This window comes from Cnephaeus nilssonii, assembly GCF_951640355.1.
Source record: "Cnephaeus nilssonii genome assembly, chromosome: 5".
Classification (NCBI taxonomy): Eukaryota; Metazoa; Chordata; class Mammalia; order Chiroptera; family Vespertilionidae; genus Cnephaeus; species Cnephaeus nilssonii.
The window spans coordinates 13963741-13985090 of NC_137076.1; the positions used below are offsets into that span (position 1 = coordinate 13963741).

The 21350-nt window shown below is 48.5% G+C and overlaps 1 protein-coding gene across 1 annotated transcript; it reads left to right on the top strand.

Annotated features, from left to right (window-relative positions):
* Window positions 1-9934: 9934 nt before the first annotated feature.
* Window positions 9935-11794, top strand: NKX3-1 (NK3 homeobox 1). Its single transcript, XM_079770223.1, has 2 exons — window positions 9935-10249; window positions 11340-11794. Exons 1-2 carry the CDS (start codon window positions 9970-9972, stop codon window positions 11759-11761), a joined length of 702 nt encoding a protein of 233 aa, XP_079626349.1. The 5' UTR covers window positions 9935-9969; the 3' UTR covers window positions 11762-11794.
* The last annotated feature ends 9556 nt before the right edge of the window (window positions 11795-21350 follow it).

Below are 21350 nucleotides of genomic sequence, written 5' to 3' on the forward strand. Positions count from 1 at the left end.
CGCCCGTGGTGCAGGCTGACCGGCGGAGGTGTTTTAACTGTCCCTCTTTTCCGTGGCTCAGCCTATCATGCTGTGGAAGAGGACAGAGGACAAGAGAATGGCGGCTGAGTAAGGCACTCGGTACGAAGTGATGGACAACCCAAGGCCAGTGTCTCCTGCGCCCCAGTGGTGTACCTGTGAGGAAGGCATCGGCTCTAGAGCCGGGACAGCCGGGGCCAGTGGTGAGAACCTGGGCATATTACCTTCAGTCTGTGAGCGTCTGTCTCCTTGTCTGTGAAAAAAAATAAAAATAAAGATCCCCAGTGGTTTGTAGTGCAGATTAACACTATACGGAGCCAGCCCGAAGTGCCCATTCATTGCATGTCCGCTTTCTCTCCCCTTGCCTGCTGTGGTGAAGGAAGAGCAGGCGCTGAGGCTCGGCCTGGCCTCCACCAAGGCTAACAGCAACATTGGTGAGCATAAAACGATCACACCCCCAAGCAACGGAGGATGAAATGCCGAAAGGAGCCGCAGAGCCATCGGCAGGGAGGCAGACCAAGTCTCTGAGTGGAAATGGAACCAGCGAAGATACATGAGACACGGCACACTGAGGCCGGGGCGACTGTCGGGGGTGGGAGGGAGCTGGGAGGACAGGCAGGAGAGCAGAGGCCCGGGTGGGGAAGGCCTTGGACGGCCAGGGTTCAGGGCTGGGGCATTGCGTTCCCATGACTGAGTCATCGCCGCGGAGGACAGTGTCGCTGGACTGGACCTGAAGCCTCACCCCCCCGCCCCCTCTCCTCCCCAGTTTTCTTGGGGCCGCCGAGATTCGGAGCTCCTGTTTGTGCAGCCTCTTTGCGGCGTGCCTGGGAAAAGCAAATTTGATTTGTGGTGCAGGCAGGACTGGAGCCTAACTTGACTAGTAGAAAGGAGCATTCCTGGGCGCCTCTGTATCCGGGCTCTGAGTTCCTTCACTGCGAGTGGCCTTATTATTCCGCTCAGGAACCTTTGGGAGGATGCTGTTTTGCACCCATTTTTTCCAGTTTCATTGAGACTTAATTGACATACAATATTGTGCCAGTGTAGGGCATAAAACGTGTTGATTTGACACACTTCTGTATTGCCAATGGTCCCCCCGTAGCATTGGTGAACACTGCCATCAAGCCGCATAATTACCATTTCTCTCTTTGTGGTGTTGTGTCCATTTTGCCTAAAGAAACCGAGGCATGCTCAGGAAGGTTCGGTAACTTGCCCGAGGCCCCGAGGCCAGGGCCTGCTCTATCAGCCACGGTCCTTCTTCCAGAAGAACCCACCCTTTCCCCCTGCCGTTCTGGGGTTCCACGACACCATGAACTCCATGAAGCTGCTGCCACAAATTCCTTTCTGCACACGGGCTGAAAAGTCTTCGGTGGTACTGCCAGAGCAAACATGAGGGCGGGAAAACTAACAAGACCCTTTCTAACGAGAAATGCACCTTGCATTTCAACGTTCCAGTCCAGCCCGGAAAGACCGTGAAGGGACAAGCGTGAATTCCAACATCACTGCACGTCCGAGAACCGAGGAAAACGTTCTCCCCCCAGGAAAGCAGGGTCAGGAAGGACGGGCGTGGCCAAGTGCCTGTTACAGGGAGGGGGTTGGAGCCTCCACTGGCAGCAAATCAGGGTGTCTGCTCTCATGAGGCCCAACTACCTGCTCTGGGACTGGGAATTGGACCAGGGGACTGGGCCTGGGAAGACTAACAGGGAAGAGGAATGAAAGGAAGGAGGTCGGCCCTGGCTGGGTGGCTCGGCTGGAGCATCGTCCCACCCACTTGATTCCCAGTCAGGGCACCTACCTAGGTTGCGGGTTCGACCCTGGGTGGGGAGGTGTATGGGAGGCAATCAATCGATGTTTCTCTCTGACCTCTCTCTCTCTCTCTCTCTCTCTCTCTCTCTCTCTCTCTCTCTCAAAACAATCAATAAGCCCTCACCGGTTTGGCTCAGTGGATAGAGCGTCGGCCTGCAGACTGAAGGGTTCCAGGTTCGATTCCGGTCAAGGGCATGTACCTCAGTTGCGGGCACATCCCCCAGGAGGGGGTGTGCAGGAGGCAGCTGATCAATGTTTCTCTCTGTTTCTAACTCTCTGTCCCTCTCCCTTCCTCTCTGTAAAAAAATTAATAAAATATATATTTTTAAAAATCAATAAAAACATATTCTCAGGTGAGGATTAAAAAGAAGAAGGCCATACCCCAACTGGTCTCGGCCATGAGAAGGTAGCCCCTAGGGACCTAACTGCACACCTGGACATGTACCCTGAGCTCGGCCACCAAGTGAGTGAGACCCGGGGATTACTCCTCAGCCTCGGCAGCCGCCATCTGGACACCATTAACCGGGACTGCACCTTCTCGGAAGTCTTATAAACCTTGGCGGCTGCTGGAAGGCTTATAGCCCGTTTTATTGTGGTGGTGGTGGTGATCGAGTCCTCTTCTCCCTCTCCTTTGCTTTTGGTCTTTCTGAATTAGCAAAGCCTACACGCAGGCCCTTCCTGGGAGACACACATCCAGATGTGTTTAGGGAAAGCCTAAACTTGGCGTGGCAACCCCAGGATGCCTTGAAACATATTTTAAAAATATGTGTGTGTGTGGGTGTGGGTGTGTGCTGTGAAAATGATGTAGGCTAATGAGCATTTTGTATTAAGCAGGTTTTTATTCTCTATATTTTATGATGCTAGGATATCTGGAGGCCTCCCAGAGTTCGCTAATTTGTAGAAACAGCAAACCACTTGGCCGCAAGCATGGCTTTTATATGCAAACTAACCATCTCCCTTATCTCTCACCCACCCAGCCAATATCCCTACTCCCCCAGATCACCCCCGGGCCAGGTAACAAATAACTAGAGAGCACCCCTATCGCCCAGAGCCCGCTGGCATTACTCAAACTCTCCAATCCTAAACCGCCTCAGTTTTGCCCATTCCTTCCCCCAAAAGCCACAATAAAGGCTTGTGCTCATGGCTTCTCCTGCCCCTTATCCCTTCTACCTACTGCTCCCCCCAGGGGGCCCTGCGTAGTGTATGTGACACCTGTTTCTGGGGACCTGTGAGTATAAACACTTCTTCCTTCACAACAGTCGTTGCTTATAGCAAACCCCAGGTACACTTTAAAACACGTGTGTACGGGACAGTTCTATAAATGCGGCTCCCACTTTCCACACGGGAGCGTGGCACTGGAGGCAGGTCGGGTGGGCAGAGGGTGGAAGGCGGTGCCCTGGAAGTTGATGAGACTTCACTTCCAGTTATGGTTCTATAGTCCCTGTATAGCTCAGGTTCTTTTCTAGAAAAAAGGAGAAATTTTATTAGATAATCCCAAGGTCCCTTCTAGCTCTAAGTGTCTTTGGACCTAGATGGCTTCTAAAATAGGTAATGGAGCAATATATAAATGCTTATGATATAACATGAAGTTGGAAGGAAAAAACAGGATACAAAATGACACTATCCTACATTGCAACATGGCGGAAGACTGGAAGAATATATACAGAGAACACTTTTAATGAAAGATGAGATTACGGATCAAAATGCATATTTCACATCCTATATAATAAAAGCCCAGCGACCGAACGGCAGAACGACCAGAACGACCAGTGGACCAGTCAATATGATGCGCACGGACCACCAGGGGGCAGATGCTCAACGCAGGAGCTGCCCCCTGGTGGTCAGTGCGTTACCACAGTGGGAGCGCCACTCAGCTGACCAGGATGAGCAGCTGCTCCTGCTGCAAACCCCGGGCCTACGGTTAGGAACCCGGGTTGCGATCATCGCCTCCTCTCCCCAGGCTCCTCCTCCTCGCTCCCTGCTGCCTCCTCCTCCAGATGCCCCCAGGCTTGCAGAGCTGACCCTGGAGGCTGGGAGGCGGGTTCATGGCCACTGCAGTACTGAGCCTACTCCACCGCCTCTCAGTGCTGTTGTCCCTGGGCCCAGCCCCCACCGGTCCCCTGGAGAGGTGAGTGCTCCGGCTCCATGGAAGATGCTGGACCAGGGAGCAGCTGCTCAGAGGGCAGGTCCACAGCCGCTCGGCTGACCTGGATCAGTGGCGCTCCCAGAGCGGGCTGATCCCCACAGGCCACACCCCCCACCAGTGCACGAATTCCGTGCACCAGGCCTCTAGTTTAAAATAAAAACCCAAAGTTCATATCAGGGCAGAGCTGGTGTCCTCTCATCCTTTCTGCATCCTTCTATAAGTGCCCTGTATAAGTTTCTAGAAGCCCAACTGGGTCTTACTGGGCTCAAACCAAGGTGCCAGTAGAGCTGTGTTCCTTCTAGGGCAGTGGTTCCCAACCTTCCTAATGCCGCGACCCTTTAATACAGTTCCTCATGTTGTGGTGACCCCCAACCATAAAATTATTTTTGTCGCTACTTCATAACTGTCATTTTGCTACTCTTAGGAATTGTAATGTAAATATCTGTGTTTTCTGATGGTCTTAGGCAACCCCTGTGAAAGGGTCGTTCGACCCCCAAAGGGGTCGCTACCCACAGGTTGAGAACCGCTAGCAGGGTCACCTAAGACCTTCAGAAAACACAGATACTTACATTACTATTCATTAACAGTAGCAAAATTACAGTTATGAGGTAGCAACGAAAATAATTTTATGGTTGGGGGTCACCACAACATGAGGAACTGTATTAAAGGGTTGCGGCATTAGAAAGGTTGAGAACCACTGATCTAGAGGCATAGGGGAGAACCCCTTTTCCAGCTTCTAGAGACCACCCACACTGCTCCCCCTTCCACCTTCAAAGCCAGCCAAGGCCCGTGGAGTCTTTCTCACCCGAATCTCGCTTCAGTGGCACATCTCCTCTCACTGGGCCTGCCTCTGCCTCCTTTTACCCATGAGGATGCTGGGATTACATCAGCGCCCTCCCCCCACCCCCCGGGATAATCCAGAACCATCCAGAATCATCTTCTCATCTCAAGGTCAGTTGATGAGCACCTTTCATTTCACCTGCAGCTTTAACTCCCCCTTGCCTTTTGCAGAGCACATTCACAAGTCACAGGGGCTGGGAGGGGGCCATCTTGGGGTGGGCATAATACTCTCCTCTGGGATTCTGTTCCATCTAAAGAGGGCCCCCAGACAGCCCCTTGGTGTCTTCTTGATTGTCCTTGATCTTTTCCCCCAGTTTAAGATGCAGAAACGTGGCACAGGGAAGAGTACAGACCCTACTCCAGGATTTGCCTTGACCCTGTGGTCCTCAGCAAACATTTACAGGGCGCCTTCTGTGTGCCAGAAACTAAGCCAGGTATTAGGGATGATATAAATGTGAGAGTGACAAAGTCCTGCTCAGGGAACTCACAATCTAATAACGAAGAGGACCATCCACAGAAACACGACAGATGCAAAACACACACAAAAAAAGACATGTGAAGCGAGGTGAGGGGAGGTACTGCTGGCTGTGTCTGGATTCTGAAGGAGGTGGTGGTGGAAGAGGGGTAGCCCAAGCTCAGTTCAGCTCTAATTTTTTTTTTTAATTAGAATTAGTACAAGGAAATGCCCCTTGTTCTCTCATCCTTTCCTTCTTCCCGTCTGCTAGCTCTGTCTCACTGCTCAGAGGTAACTGCTCCATTGAGATACTTATATCCTTTCAGATCTGTTCTATATGTCAAAATGCTCAAATGTGAAATGTTACATTGATAACATGTACTCTTTTTTTTTTTTTTTACACAATAGGTTCATTCTATAACTTTTCTTGCCACTCGAATCAGTCTCGATCAAATTGAGTATATTTTCACAAATCAGCACAATGTGAACATTTGCTAGGGTCAATCTCTAAGCATAGAATATTTGTGTCAAAGGATATGCCCAGTTTTAATTTTTACAGATTCTGCCATTATCCAAATATACGCAGCTGACTTACTCTCCCTCTAAATTAGTTGGGAACTGCTCTTCCTGCACACCCCACCTATGCTAGATATTATCCATCTTTTAACCTCTGCCAATCTGATAGGTGGGAAGAGGGTATCTCAATGTGGCCTTGATTTGCATTTTTCTAATGATGAGTGTGGTTAAGCTTCTTCTTCTTTTTGTTTTTTTTTAATGAGCCTGTTTATGTTTTAAATTTTGGGGTCATGTGGGATTTATTTTGTTATAAGAATAGAACATTATATTTTTTCCAAATGGCAGTACAAGTTATTAAATAATTCACATGTTCCCCACTGATGTGAAATGCCACCTAACTCTAAAATTTAAGAATAAAAAGAGACCACCTCAACTTAAACCTCACACCATATACAAAAATTAATTCAAAATGAATCATGGATTTAAAGGTAACATAAAAAACTTTTAAAAGATAACACAGGAGAGCATCTTCAGTACCTAGAGATAACAAAGACTTCTCAGACAACACACCAGGGCAAACTCTCTAAAATAAAAAAATTAATAAATTGGACTCCATCAAAATTAAAGATTTTTGTATTGTGAATATCCTGTTAAAATATTTTTAAAAAGATGAGGTGCAGATTAGGAGAAAATATTCACATACCATGTATTCAACAAAGGCTTACATATCCTATATAATAAAAGGCTAATATGCAAATTGACCGAACAACCAGTCGCTATGACAACCACTGACTACCAGGGGGCAGATGCTCAACGCAGGAGCTGCCCCCTGGTGGTCAGTGCGCTCCCACAGGGGGCGCACCACTCAGCCCGAAGCTGGGCTCACAGGCTGGTGAGCACAGTGGCAGTGGAGAGAGCCTCTCCTGCCTTCGTAGCAGCCCTAAGGAGATGTCCGACTGATGGCTTAAGACGTCAGTCGGACATCCCCCAGTGGCTCCTGGACTGCAAGAGGGTGCAGGCCAGGTTGAGGGACACCCCCCTCCCCCTCAGTGCACAAATGTCATGCACCAGGCCTATAGTAGAATATATATATAAAGAACTTTCAAACCTCAACAATGAAGCCCTGGCTGGATAGCTCAATTGGTTAGAGCATTGACCTGATACACCAAGATTGAGGGTTCAATCCCTGGTCAGATGCATATAAGAGGCAACAAATGAATTCATGCATAAGTGGAATAACAAATTTATCTCAGTGTTTCTCTCTCTCTCTCTCTCTCTCTCTCTCTCTCTCTCTCTCTCTCTTAATCTCAGTGTTTCTCTCTCTCTCTCTCTCTCTCTCTCTCTCTCCCTCCCTCCCCTCCCCACCCCTCTCTCTCAAATCAACCAATTAAAATTTATCTCTGTCTTTCTCCCTCCCTCCCTCCCCTTCCCACCCCTCTCTCTCAAATCAACCAATTTAAAAAAAAATCTTTTTTTCTTAAAGAAACCTCAACAACCAGAATTCAAAAAATCTAATTATAGTATGGGCAAAAAAGTTGAACAGATATTTCACCAATGAGGAAACATGGATGGCAAAGAAGCACATGAAAAGATATTCAATATCTTCAGCCATTTGGGAAATGCAAATTAAAAATTTAAGCCACAATGAGATAAGACTACACACCTATTAGAATGGCTAAAATAAAAAATAATGATTACACCAAATGCTGATTAAGATGTAGAGAAACTGGCCCTGGCCGGTTTGGCTCTGTGGCTAGAGCGTTGGCCTGTGGACTGAAGGGTCCCAGGTTCGATTCCGGTCAAGGGCATGTACCTTGGTTGCGGGCACATCCCCAGTGGGGGGTGTGCAGGAGGCAGCTGATCGATGTTTCTCTCTCATCGGTGTTTCTAACTCTCTATCTCTCTCCCTTCCTCTCTGTAAAAAACCAATAAAATAAATTTTTTAAAAAGTTTAAAACAAAAGATGTAGAGAAACTGGAAAATGGATACACTGCTAGTGGACATCTAAAATGGTACAGCCACTCAGGAAAATAGTTTGGTGGTTTCTTACCCAACTAAATATGCAGTTACCTTATGACCTAACAATTGCACTCTTGGATATTTATCACAGAGAAATAAAAACTCATATTCACACAAAAACCTATACATGGATGTTCATAGCACTTTCATTCATAATAGCAAAACAACTATAACAGTGGGGGCAGGGAGGTTGAACAAACTTTGGTAGACCCATACAATGAAATAATACCATTCAGCAATATAAAGTATTAACTATTAATATGTGCAACAATCTGAGTAAAACTCAAGACATATGCTTAGTGATAAAAGCCATTCCAAAAGGTTAGGTCAGTGGTCGGCAAACTCATTAGTCAACAGAGCGGCAAACCGCGGCTCGTGAGCCGCAGTTTGCTGACCACTGGGTTAGGTACTATACAATGTTTGATTCCATTCATATAACATTGTCCAAATGATAAAACGCTAGAGCTGGAGAACAGATTAGTGGTTGCCTGGGGCCATGGGTAGAAAGAAGGGCCATGGGTACTTAACTACAGAGATAGCAGGGGGAGTTCTGTGTTGATGGGACAATTCTGTATCTTTACTGTTGCATTACAAGAATCTATACATGTGATAAAATTGCATACAGCTACACACACACATAAGTGAATGAAGGTTTAAAAGTGATTTAAAAATAAGGTCTGGCCCTAGCTAGTTTGGCTCAGTGGATAGAGCGTCGGCCCTGAAGGGTTCCGGGTTCGATTCCGGTCAAGGGCCCGTACCTTGCATGCAGGTTCCCTGGCCCTGGTCGGAGTGTGTGCAGGAGGCAACCAATCGATGTGTCTCTCTCACATCAATGTTTCTCTCTGTCTCTCCCTCTCCCTTCCACTCTCTCTAAAAATCAGTGGAAAAATATCTTTGGGTGAGGATTAACCCAAAAATGAATGAATGAATGAATGAATGAATGAATGAATAATAAAAATAAGGTCAATAGTATAGCTAACAGTATTGTGCCAATGTCAATTTCCTGGTCTTTATATTGTATTGCAGTTATATAATACGTCATCACTGGGAGAAGCTGAGGGTACTAATTTTGCAAATTCTTACGAATCCATAAGTATTTCAAAAGAAAATGTTTAAAGAAATTTTTGAATGAAAAAATGAGAAAACAAAACCATCTTTGCCAAAGACTTTTCCATTGTACAGGGTGATTCTCTTTGGCAGTTGCTTCATCCACAATAACCTGCTTCCTACCTCTCCTCTCCAGATACACAACATACTATCCTTTTGAAAAGTTTACAGTTGAATGCAAGGTGCCTTAGACCAGGACTACAGAAAAGTTGCATAAATGAAAATAGTTTAAAAGAACACCTGCATACCAGGTTCACCAATTGTTACTATTTTAAACCACTCACTTTATCATATGGGATGGATCCACCTGTATCATTGTTTCTGAACCATTTGAGGGTAGGTTACAGACATGGATACTTTAGTGTTCATTTCCTAAGAATATTCGTTTATGCAATCACAGCAGTGTTATCAACTTCAGTAAAGTTAACATTGGTTCAGTGCTTTAACCCATCATTCCAATTCCACTTTCTCAGTGGCCCCAATATTTCCCAGTACAGAATCCAGCCCGGGGTCAGGGGCCGCCCTGAGTGGTCACGTCTCTTTGAGAGCCTCAGTAGGTCCAGCTTTGCTACCAATCTCTCCTTGTCACCGGGCACCCAGAATTCACCTGTGAACTGAGATGATGGCAGCTGCCCCACCCATCTCTTTGTGAGTAAAGGCGCTTTAACAATTTGTAAGAACTAAATGGAGTGTTTCTCTTCTGCATCATTATTCCCCTGAAGCGTCAACATTATATTGTGGGTCGGGGCAGAGGAGACCCGCTTTGGTTTTCGCTCCCAGGAGGCCAGCCAGGGGAGAGAAGAAGGAATTTGGAAAGAAACCCTCTAGGAAAGAGGGGACCGAGGCCAAGCGAAGGACTCCCCTTTTCCACCCCTTCACCTGGAGCACCGGGCGGCCAATGGGCGGCGCGGCCCCGGTCCCCGTGGCCAATGGGGAGGCGGCGCGGCGCGCGCCCCAGGGTTATAAGCGCGCGCGGGCGGCGGAAAGTGAAAGTGGGGCGGCAGCCGCGGGCGCCGCCGCGGGGTCCCGAACCCAGACGCCGGAGCCAAGTCGCCCAATCGACGGGATGCTCAGGACTCCGGAGCCGCGGCCCGGGGAGGCGGGGGCGGCCACCCAGGCCAAGCCGCTCACCTCCTTCCTCATCCAGGACATCCTGCGGGACTGCACGGGCAGCCGGCAGCCCCGGCCCCCGCCTCTGCCCCGCCACCAGCGGGCGGAGCGGCAGAGCCCGGAGCCGGAGCCCGCGGCGGCGGGGAGCGGCGGTGCAGACGAGCAGGAGGACCAGGCGAGAGCCCGGCCCCGCGCCGCGCCCGGGGAGGCCGAGTCGCCAGCGGAGACGGAGCCAGGTAAACCCTCGGGGCCCCGGAGGCCGGGCTGGGCCGGGTGGGGACCCGCAGAGGGCGAACTGGCCTGCAGGCTGCGCGGGCGTGAGGACCGGTCCAAGGCGCACCTCCCGGAGCTCCGGCTGCTGCGGGGATGCGGGGCCCGCGGCGACGGGCGAAGCGACCTCACTGTCTCCTGCCGCGGGTGCGCCTCCTCGGAGATGAACCCTGAGCCCCAGCGTTCGGGCGGCGCAGGATGCAGACATCGGCCTGACTCCTCGCAGGATGCTCCGGGCTCCGAGGGCTCCCGCGCCCAGAGCTTAAAAGCCAGAGCACACGCAGCGCCCACGTGCCCCCCCCCCCCCAGTCCCAGTGAAACCCCACCCGGCCTCCAGCCATCCCTGGACTGCCGATCGGTGCCAGCCCCGCATTACCTCTTAGCATTTACAGTAACTAATGTACCACCAATAACTGATAATCACTAATAGGAAGAAATAAGAATGTGCCCAGCAAAGATGCCCCTTTTGCTTCCCAATCACAGGAGCAGCAAAACAATCAAGTTGGGAGTTCCCTCTGGTCTTTGGGTCATTTAAAGTAGACTTATCTTCTTTCCCATCACTCTTTAGGAGGTATCCTAACGCCTCATTTAGAAAAAATTGGGGGGGGGGGGGGAATTAAAGCCAGAAAAGGTGCTTTCCTTTAGCCCTCAAGCCTCTCCTGTCACACAAGCCCTCTCCGGCCACCGGGATGTCACACCGGAGGCCTTTGGGTGCTTCACAAGGTGTCTTCCCCCCTCCCCTCTCCCACCGCCCTCGGGATCCAGATCCAGAATCCCTGCTTAACTCTAGGGGACGGAACAGCAGGAAGTTCTGCCACTAACCGCCTCTACTCTGGGTTCTTGATGGCTATTAGGAAACCGATACATAGTACACATGTTCACTCACTCTGTGCCTGAGAACTCCTTAGTCATGTGAAAAACGTGAAATGTATCCAAGATGACAGTGGGCTGTTTGTTCACGCACTGAGGAGATAAGGGTGGATTGAATTCTGCCCTCTTCCCTGCTAACATGTAACTTTTCCCTTCCCGTCCCCTTTTCTCCCCTCTTGTTTCCAGATAGGCACTTGGAGGCTTATCTGTTGGACTGTGAAAACACTTCAGGCGCCTCGCCAAGCCTTCCCCGCACCCCCAAGCAGCCGCCGCAGAAGCGCTCCCGGGCCGCCTTCTCCCACTCGCAGGTCATCGAGCTAGAGAGGAAGTTCAGCCACCAGAAGTACCTGTCAGCCCCTGAGAGGGCTCACCTGGCCAAGAACCTGAAGCTCACCGAGACCCAAGTGAAAATATGGTTCCAAAACAGACGCTACAAGACCAAGCGGAAGCAGCTCACCTCGGACCTGGGCGGCCTGGAGAAGCACGCCTCCTTGCCAGCCCTGAAAGACGACGGCTTCTCCCGGGCCCCCCTCATCTCCATGTACAACAGCTACCCTCACTACCCCTACCTGTACTGCCTGGGCGGCTGGAGCCCAGCGTTCTGGTAATGCCAGCTCAGACAACGCCAGCTCAGAGGACCAACGTGCGCGATCAGACACTGCCTTCCCCAGGCTGGCTTTCCTCAAGGCCAGAGGGGCCGGGGCGGGAGGACTGGGGAGCAAGAGGCATGCAGACCAAGACTGTTGGAGGTTTGCATGGACATTCCGGATTCTTCACTGGTGGGCCGAGGAGAGGTGTGGACCCGTGAATAATTTCATACCCAAATAGTCCCCCCACACACACATAACGTAGGTCATTTTTGCTTGTAGAGACCTGTCTGAAGTGGGGAAGGGTAGCGTCCAGTGCTGTTCCCAGCACCGCGTGGGATGTTGTGTGCGCTGTCCGCATGGCTGCTGAGGATTGCGTACGTGGCGCTCCGTTCTCCCATGGAACCGGGCATAGACTCTGAAAGAGCAAACCCGAGGGAGAAAGGACAGCCAAGGTGAGGATGTCACCCACCAAATTAGACTGAAGCCCAAAAGCCTCATTGGCCTTGGAAGATGACCAAGGTTTCTCTTGGTCCCTGTAAGAGAGGGAAGTAGAGGGTCTCGCCGCCGAGAAACCCGGCATGCTCAGGGTTAGTCCTTTTCACGGAGTTCACCAACTTAAGTATTTGCAAGGCGGCCCAGGTAGACCAAGAGTTACTCGCCGCGGGTGGAAGACAAGCTGTATAACCAGAACACTGCTGTAAGCAGTGGGCCCAGGCCAGGAGCTGCGGGGCATTGCAATTTTACTAGCAAAAGGTAAAAAACAAACAAAAAGCCTCTCTGGACCCTTTGCCCTGGGCCCGAGCATTTAGAATGAGGAGGCTCCTGGAGTTTTCAGGCTATACTGCATGCCACATCACAACGATCACATGATTCTTCACGCGCCTTCCTCCTTATATTTTCTGTCCCTTTTCCACAGCAATCACCCGCTGAATGGCTCCTTTTCAACCCAGACTTGCGTCTGGCTGCACCTAACATATGCCTTCCTTATTCAGCCCGAGATCTGGTCCAGTTTTTTGTTTCGTTTGTGTGTTGTTGTTTTTCTCTCTCTCTCAAACTTTATCTTTCCTGGGTTAAAAAAGGGAGGAGGACAGGTTCTGAACTGGCTAAAATACATGCGTTTGTTTTGTTTTTTTTTAAATATGTCTAACAGTTCTTATTTTTTTTTCTTTTAAAAATATACAGCATTAAATCGCAAATCCTATTTAAAGATTTGACAGCTCCAGAGGTCACTGCTGCTTTTATAGGACTTTTCTGGTGGCTGTTGTTACAGTTCAAAGTCTGACAACCCTTTGGGATCCCCGCAGGCAGAGGAAGTAAGAGGAATGGCTTTCACACACGGGAGAGCAGTGCACAATGCAGGGTCAGTACCACGGAGCTGGCCATGGAGATTCAGGGCTCAGGGCTGGGCGGGGGCGGGGGTGGGGGGAGGTCTGTGGGGAGCGGGGCGGTGGAAGATAAGTCCGCCTGGGCCTCAGAGAGCCCAGTCCGGGAGAGAGCACTTTGCAGAAAGAGGCTAAGACAAAAAGGAAACAGTTTTCAAAATGCAACATTATTGTGACTCCCATCACGAAACAAACAAAAAATAACTTTCCAAATGCTTCAGGAACTGTGTTTAATGCCTATAAAAAAATGGATCCCCAAAATGAGTCACCTTGTGATTTCAGAGAGAACGAGAGGAGGGCAAAGGAGAAATGTGGCCACCCTTGCGTTTCCATTCTGTTATCTCAGGTGACCTGGAAGGGGGAAGACAGAATTAAGCAAGCCAGTCACTAATGAGGTACCCCGAGGCCTGGAAATCTCTTGATCCCACCACTTAATTCTCTTTAGTGAGAAACCTTTCAATTTCCTCCTATTAAAAGGGCCAATTTACTGTTGGTGGCAAACCCACCAAAGTTGATAGAATGTGGGCCCATTTCACCCCAGTTTCTAGCGCTCAGACTCCACATTGAAATATTGTAACACGCCACGTGCTGCTGACAATGCTGGGGCGCATAGAAGGCAGCACAGCCTAAATCACTTTCCCCTTTTCCCATGTCTCCCAAGATAAGCGTTCAAAGCTCATTCTCTGCTCAGTACCCTTTTTCTCCCACCTCCTAAATTTAAATCTTTCAACCTGCAATTCTGCAAGTATTAAACATTTCACTGTGATACATATTGTGTTGCAAAAAACAAACAGTTTAAACTTTGTTTAAACTTATTTGGTTCGTGAATCCATCCTGCCTTTCCCTGCTTGGAACTAGTTACGCCACCCTATCTGAACTGGTAGAAGGGCATTTGAAGAGCTAGTATGTCGGTATCTGGTGGGGGGCCTGCCGGGTGCCCCAGACCGCTTCACCCAGACGGCCCGTTTTCTCCCCTGTGTAATAAAATCAGTTTGGTTTGCTCAACGTGCATAACAAACTCTGCTCTAATCTATAACATGCCAAGGCCTGTGACTTAAAGTTTAATAAAGTATCCGAACCCAACTTTATTTTTCTATGTATTTTTTGCAACATGAGTGTTTTAAAAATAAAGGGCTGTGTCTTTATTCGACATATCTGCGTGGTTTTCTGTTTCCTAAAGACTGTATGTTATTGAGCTTACATATTTCTTGTTACCTCGTTCTCCCACCCTCATCCTGCCTGGCAAATCTACGGAGAACAAATCATCAAAAGCAGTCACTTAGCCGAAGCAGACAATGGTCATTCTTTTAAAGGCACCGGCCTCTGTTCCTGGTACGTCAAGTGCAGGGGAAAGGAATTTCTGTCTTCAGTTTAATAATCACCTGTCCCAGCCCAAGAACACCTTTGTTTACTCGAGAGCAGCGGGTATTTACTTACATTTCTTGAAGACCTTGACAGGGACGAGTAGACCACAATAATAATTCATTTAAAATTCCCCTTTCACTTCCCATTAGCCCCTCACACTGCAGCTGCTCCCCTGGGCCCTGCATCTCCCTGCAAACGTCACCTTCATCCGGGGCAGACAGACCTCTTGCAAGCAATACCTTTGAAGCGAAATCACAAGTATTGAAAATAGGTTTCACATAAAATATATAAATAACACGCCTTCATCCGCCTGCACTTAGACTAACTTCATTAAAGCTCCACAAGCAGAGAGTCTCATGCACCTGATTACCTGACAGACTTGATGGGTTTCTTGCCCCCTCCTTCAAGGAAATGGAAGCTTAAGGAATAAGGTACTTACTCGAGGTAAAACATATCATAATTTCAAAGTTGGCTCTAATCCTTTAAGTACATGGCACACACAGGTGGGGCCTCCCGTAGCGTGTTCACATGATGAGATTTAACTCTTTGCTCAAGTCTGCAGCCATCGTCCCCTCCCCGGGAAAGCCCTCGGCTCTCAAATTACAAAGGCTCTGGCAGTAAATTAACAATGTGGATTTTTTTAAACCATTAACAGTGACTAATCCAGGAAATTAAACAAAAATCTCTCATCTCTAAAGAAAGTTCTCTGCCTCTCCTTTGCCCCTCTTGCAACTTGCCCTCGGTGCCTCTGCCGATCTCAGGCAGTCTTCTCCGGGCAGCTCCCCTCGCCATGCCCCAGGTCTGTGGTCTTTGGAATCCCGTTGCAGTCTGCCTCTCAAGCTCCTTCGGTGCAAATGTCTAGTCACTGTAGTTTTGTCCCTGGTGTTCCCATTGGTCCTCCTCAGGCCTCCTTGGGAAGGCCATTGCTGTCAGAAGGGAAATAAATGCTAGAGGTTTACATCTGGAAAAAAAAAAAAAAAGCTTTTTCCTCTTAATTACAAAGCAAGCCAGTCATGTCTCTAGGGTGATGTGAATGCCACACATCTTAAAGCTGACCTCGGAGGGAACAGAGGCCACGACGAGAAAGTCGCTTGGTTTGGGTGCCCTGTGAGGGAGAGCTGCATGCAGATGGTTTATTGAGAGGGCGCTCAGCTCAGGAGGTTTGCCCGAGAGGAAGTGAGGACTGCAGGAAGGAGCTGAGCCACCTATGTTGTCGAGACTGAGGCCTCCCCCAATACCTTACGAAGCTCCAAAGCCAATGTGTCCCAGACTGAGGGGAGGGGTGGGCACTTGTAACCCCAGCCTCAGCCATCTCCTGAAAGTGGGAATAACCTGAAGCACTGCGGTTCTGTTAGATAGGACAAGGGTCTCAAGGTTTGGGTGGTTCTTACTACATGCTATCCTTGATAAATGTTAACATACAATCATATTTTGCACAGGATGAGCTTGACCTAATCCAATAGGATAAGTTTAGCCAACTGCAAAGAAGAAATCAACATGTAACTAACCAAATCGTGTAGATAAGCAATGGCTAAGGTTTCCTTCGGGGAGACAGAGCTTTGGGTGTGAATCCTGTCTCCTTTATTTGTTGCAAGTAAATAAAACTACCTAACAACCAACCGCGCCTCGTCCTTGAATAGAACACCCCAGGCAGCGAACCCCTTGAGTTGGGTAATAGCTCTTTCTGAGTAAGGCCTGGCCACAGGGACACAGCTGTGAGTCACTAGCTTCCACACCCCCAGCGGCTGTGGGGTGCATCTCCCTGTATTGGGGGCTCGGTGGAGCGCCACGGAATTCACGCTAGGACATATGATCCTTTCCTTGGTCGCTCTCACATGGCCACGGTCACCGCCAGTCTTTGCAGTGAAGGAATCTGAGTCGGGAGGGTCCGAGTAGGCTGCGCGCTCTGAGTTCTGCACTCAGACATCACACTCTGCCCCTCCCACAGCCATCGTGAACATGTCACCAGGGCTTGTTTTTCCAAGCCCAGAGTTATTTACTGCCCAAGAAAAGGGGCAGGAGCGATAGTTCTGGGACACAAAGAGCTCCTAGTTTAGCCATAGACTTGGCCTTTGCGCAAACTTTCCCAGACAGACTACCCGTCAAAAGTCGGCAAGGGAAAGGACAGGAATCTCAGCTTCCACACATGTCCTCCTCTCACCTCCACAAAGGCTTCACCTATGACCTTGATTTAATTCCTGAGTCTGCTCTGGGCCTAATATGGGTCATAGGAGAGATTTTAGGAGATTTTTAGGCTAGATCGCCTGTGTGGCCAGTCTCCACCTGCATCCAGCCCATCCAGGGACAATCATGGCCCTTGCTGGGAAGGTGATGGGGTGTCACACAGGGGAAAGTCCCACTTTCTCTGGAATGACTATAGGATATTTACAGATTTTTTTAAAGCCTAGAAACCATGTGGTGCATGAAAAATCAATGATGATTTTGCTCTGTTGAAGGTAGAAGTCCAGCAGCATTTAATCTCAAACACCAGTCACCCCCACAGTCTCTTGCATTGGCAGTATAGTCCTCAGCCCCGTGGTGTCAGCATTGGCTGCACATATCCTGGGAGTCTACAAAAACATACAAAGGCCCAGCCCTACGTAGCACCAATTGCATTACAATCTCTGTGGGTAGTGCTTCAGGCATCAGTATTTTTTTTAATACTAATGTCCAAGATTATAAATCACTTGCTTAGCCTCTTTCCAACTGGTTTGCCTACTCAGCCCCATAGGTGCCAGGACAAGAGAGAGATACCTGGAGGAGCCAGGAAGGGAGGAGCTGGGGTACACGTTTTCCTTTTTTCTTTTTGGCACGCTCATTCTTTTTATAGAGAACAGATGTTCAGCTTTTCTTACTCTCTTTTCAAATCTCCTCCTCTGGAATTTCTGACATCATCCGAAGGCCCTCTGTAATCCGGGAAAGCCCAGCTCCTTCCAGGTAATCCCTCTCAAAGCTGCAGGGGCCCAAACTGCCTGGGTGCATGGCTAACCTGATCGTCTACAAGGACTTATTACTCGTCTCCAACCCTGGCCCCTCAGGACCGACTGCTTGTGGAAGACAGAAAAGGTTCCGTCCTCAACTCTGCTTTCTTGTCTTTGAGGGGTTTCTTATTGGTTTCTTTGTTCTTACTGAGATGTCGTTGACAGATAACACTGTATTGGTTTCAGGGTACAGCGTGATGATTTGATATTTGTACAGACTGAGAAATGCTCACCGCAAGTCTCGCTGCCACCGTCCTTTTCACACATCCTGGAACGGCAGAGCCTGTTTGTGCTCCGCTGGGGACAGCGGGTGTCATTTAACATCTGTCAGTTAGCGTCACGCTTCTCTGAGAACTCATCTATCAGGATTAAGTAGTGTCTTAGCACTGACATAACATTTACACTTCCTTTTGCCAAATCGGCAATATTAAGCGTTTTATTATTATTATTTTTTTAATCTGTGAGCAGAGATGGACCAGGTGGAAGCTGGCTCCCCAATGAGGGAAGGAAGATGCCTGTGATAAAACAGCTTTTGACTAACATTTGCATGCAACCCATGCAGCTCTGTGTGCAATGCATGTGGAGTTGGGGTCAGAACTCCAGCTCAAAGCCAGGACAGTTCAAACTTGACCTAAACAACATCTGAAAACAAGAACGGTGGAAATGCCGAGTTCTTTTACGGAGCAAAAGCAGGGAACATTCGTACGATGAACTTGGGGATGAGGAGGAGATGCCATTCTCTCATGGAAAAGTTTGGAATCTCTCCCTCATTCCATGCTGAGAGCTTGTTTATACTTAGATCTTTGATGAATTTTTTTCCCTTCGAGGAAGATCTGACTCATCAAAGGCCTGGGTGAGGAAAGACACATGAAAGACTCCACCGGTATAGATCTCCAAGTTCTGCAGCCTCCCAGTTCCAGAATCCCGACTCCAGACATGCCTTTCGACCTTGAATGAAATTGTGTTCCCTGTTACTGGGCTGTTGCCTCTTTGTACAGTGAGTCAGTTCAACTGCCTGTGAAGAGCCAGGGCGAGGGAGGAGGGACAACAAAGGGTGGGATGGACGGGGATGGAATCGGACGGGTAGTTTTCCACGGCCTGTGAGCATCTCCGTGCCTGTGGGAGCTCACCACCCCTCTCGATGGCTCCACATTGACCCCTGAGTGGAGAGATGGCTTCACGAACCAGAGATCAGGTTTTATTACGGAGACAGACAGAGGGCATGTCAACTTTGGCATCACAAAGGAACAAGAGCTGGACCGGGATCTGAGGAAAGGTGTTCTCATTACAACCCAAATATGTTTTATAAAAGCCTGTGGCAGGCACACGCCCCAGAGTAGCAGGATGGGTTTTCACACAAATTGGGCCAGCTTCCCACTCAGAGAAGCAGCTTGGTGCAGAACGAGGCACATGCTACAACAGGAGGCCATGAAAAAGGACTTGAGAGCAAAGTGACCGTAAGTCTCTAAAAACCAGAACTCCTTTGATCTTGGGAAGCAACCAAAATGGTACTGTGTCCCGAGCAATGGAGCTAGCATCTCTCCCTTCTCTGCACTAACCTGACAGAAGTTTGACACTGAATGAATGAATGACTAAATGAATGAATGAATCCAGACCTCACCGGGAGTACTAAGTTTGGTTCTGAGCACCTTGCTTTGAGGTAAATGGTAGCAAGTTCAGAAAAGCATAATTGGGATGATCCAGGGGGTGAAAATAGTCACATGAAGAAGGGGTGAAGAAACTAAGAACATTTAACCTGGAAAAGGAAAGTCAAGGTCAAAGGGCATCAGTGAAGATGATATCCCAGGTGGAATCATCAAGGTGACACAGAGCTCAGATCAGCAATGTATGAAAAATCACTGGGCTGATATGGGTTCTCTGTCAGTAGGGAGGTGACAACTATTTGGCGAGGAGGTCATGAGGAGGATGGACATGCCTGGTGCGATTCTAAGATCCTTGCCAGGCCTCTGCTTCTATGATTCTATGGAGAAGAATTGGGTTCTAACCTGTCTATCACCTACTAATTGTGAGTTTCAGCTACTCCTCTACTGAATGGAAAAATTATCTTTAGGGTGTGAACTGAATTGAATCAGCTTTGCAGGTCTCATCTCTGATTCATCAGGGAAGCAAACAATTGTGCGATTTCGGGGGGAATGGAGATCTAGTGACTGACTGATACCTGCTGAGTGATATCTGAAATTCCATCCCTGCAGGTTCCTTCTTGAAGAATCCATCTCTAACTAAAATGTGAATATTCCTGGGAGAAGTAATGAATTACAGTTGATGAACCATTAATCACCAAATATGAATATATTTATTAATTTCAACAGAGACAACTTGTGATACAACAAGTCACTGTAAAAGAGAGGGAAAAGCACAAGAAAAATGCTGGAGGCTTGGAAATAAAAAAGATAAATTTCTATTTCTGAATTTCATCTAAGTTTAGTCCTGCCCATACTGATGGCTTTATTGCTCTGTCTTACATTCAGGGCTTAAACTATTGCATTCTTTTTATGGAAGCCTTTTGACTTTAGACCTCAGACGTGTATATTGTTGCCTGGGAAATGGATGCCCAGAGAGAGGTAACAATACTGTTTTAGAAGCAAAAGAACAGAAGGGTGGTGCGTTTTCTCTATCTTATCATTTATGTTTCCTTCCCTCTGTCACAGAAATTAGTAAGCCAGTGAATATGGAGGGGACAAAAATATCTTAATTTTAATTTTATTTCAGTTTAATTTTTAACCAAATGCTGTAACTCTAAGTTCTTAACCTAAATCAATAATTGCTTAGATTTCTCTGAATGCAACATGGCATAATAAAAAATAGCAGGAAGTTCACCAAGCCAGTGTAGCTCAGTGGTTGAGCATTGACCTATGAACCAAGAGGTCATGGTTTGATCCCAGGTCAGGGCATATGCCCGGGTTTTGGGGCGAGCAGGAGGCAGCTGATCTATGATTCTCTCTCATCATTGCTGTTTCTATCTACCTTTCCCTCTCCCTCCCTCTTTGAAATCAATAAAAAATATTTTTAAGAAATTGCATGGGTTTTAGTTTTAGGACTGATCTATAGCCCTGATTGTGCCTTTATATTAGCATATGACTGTAGGCAAGTTATTTGACCTTGGTGAGGCTCAGATTCTTCATCTTTATCCTACCTAATAAAAGAGTAATATGCAAATTGACCGTACCTTTGCTACGCCCACCAGCCACGCCCACCAGCCATGCCCACCAGCCAATCAGAGCGAGTATGCAAGTAAACCCAACCAAGATGGCTACAGCCACAGAGAGCAGGAAGGAGGCTTGGGTTTCCCAGGCAACGGAAGAAGCCAAGCTTTCCGCAGGCCCTTGCTGGCCTAAGCCTCCACTCAAGGCTACAAAGTTTCAATTATAGAAGGTAAACAAATCCAAACAGAAATGGCGGCAGCCATGGAGCTGGAGAGAGTAGGCTAGGGTTGCCCCCGACAATGGAGGAAGCCAAGCTTTCCACCTGCCCTGGCTGGCCTAGGCCTCCACTCCAGGTTTCAAAGTTTCAATTATAGAAGGTGAATTAACCCCTACAGAAATGGCTGCCACCATGCCACGGAGCAAGCAGAAGGCTTGGCTCCACTCCAGGCTACAAATTGTAGAAGGTAAATAAATTCCAGATACCAGGGCCTCCGCTTGGGTTGCCAGGGGGCATGGCTGGCCTGCAAACCACTACAGGCCCCTCGCTCAGGCCGCCCCACGCCCCAAGGGAACCCTCATCCTGATCCGGGACACCCTTCAGGGCAAACCAGCTGGCCCCCACCCATGCACCAGGCCTCTATCCTATCTAATAAAAGAGTAATATGCAGATTGACCATCACTCGAACACACAATATGGCTGCCCCCATGTGGTCAA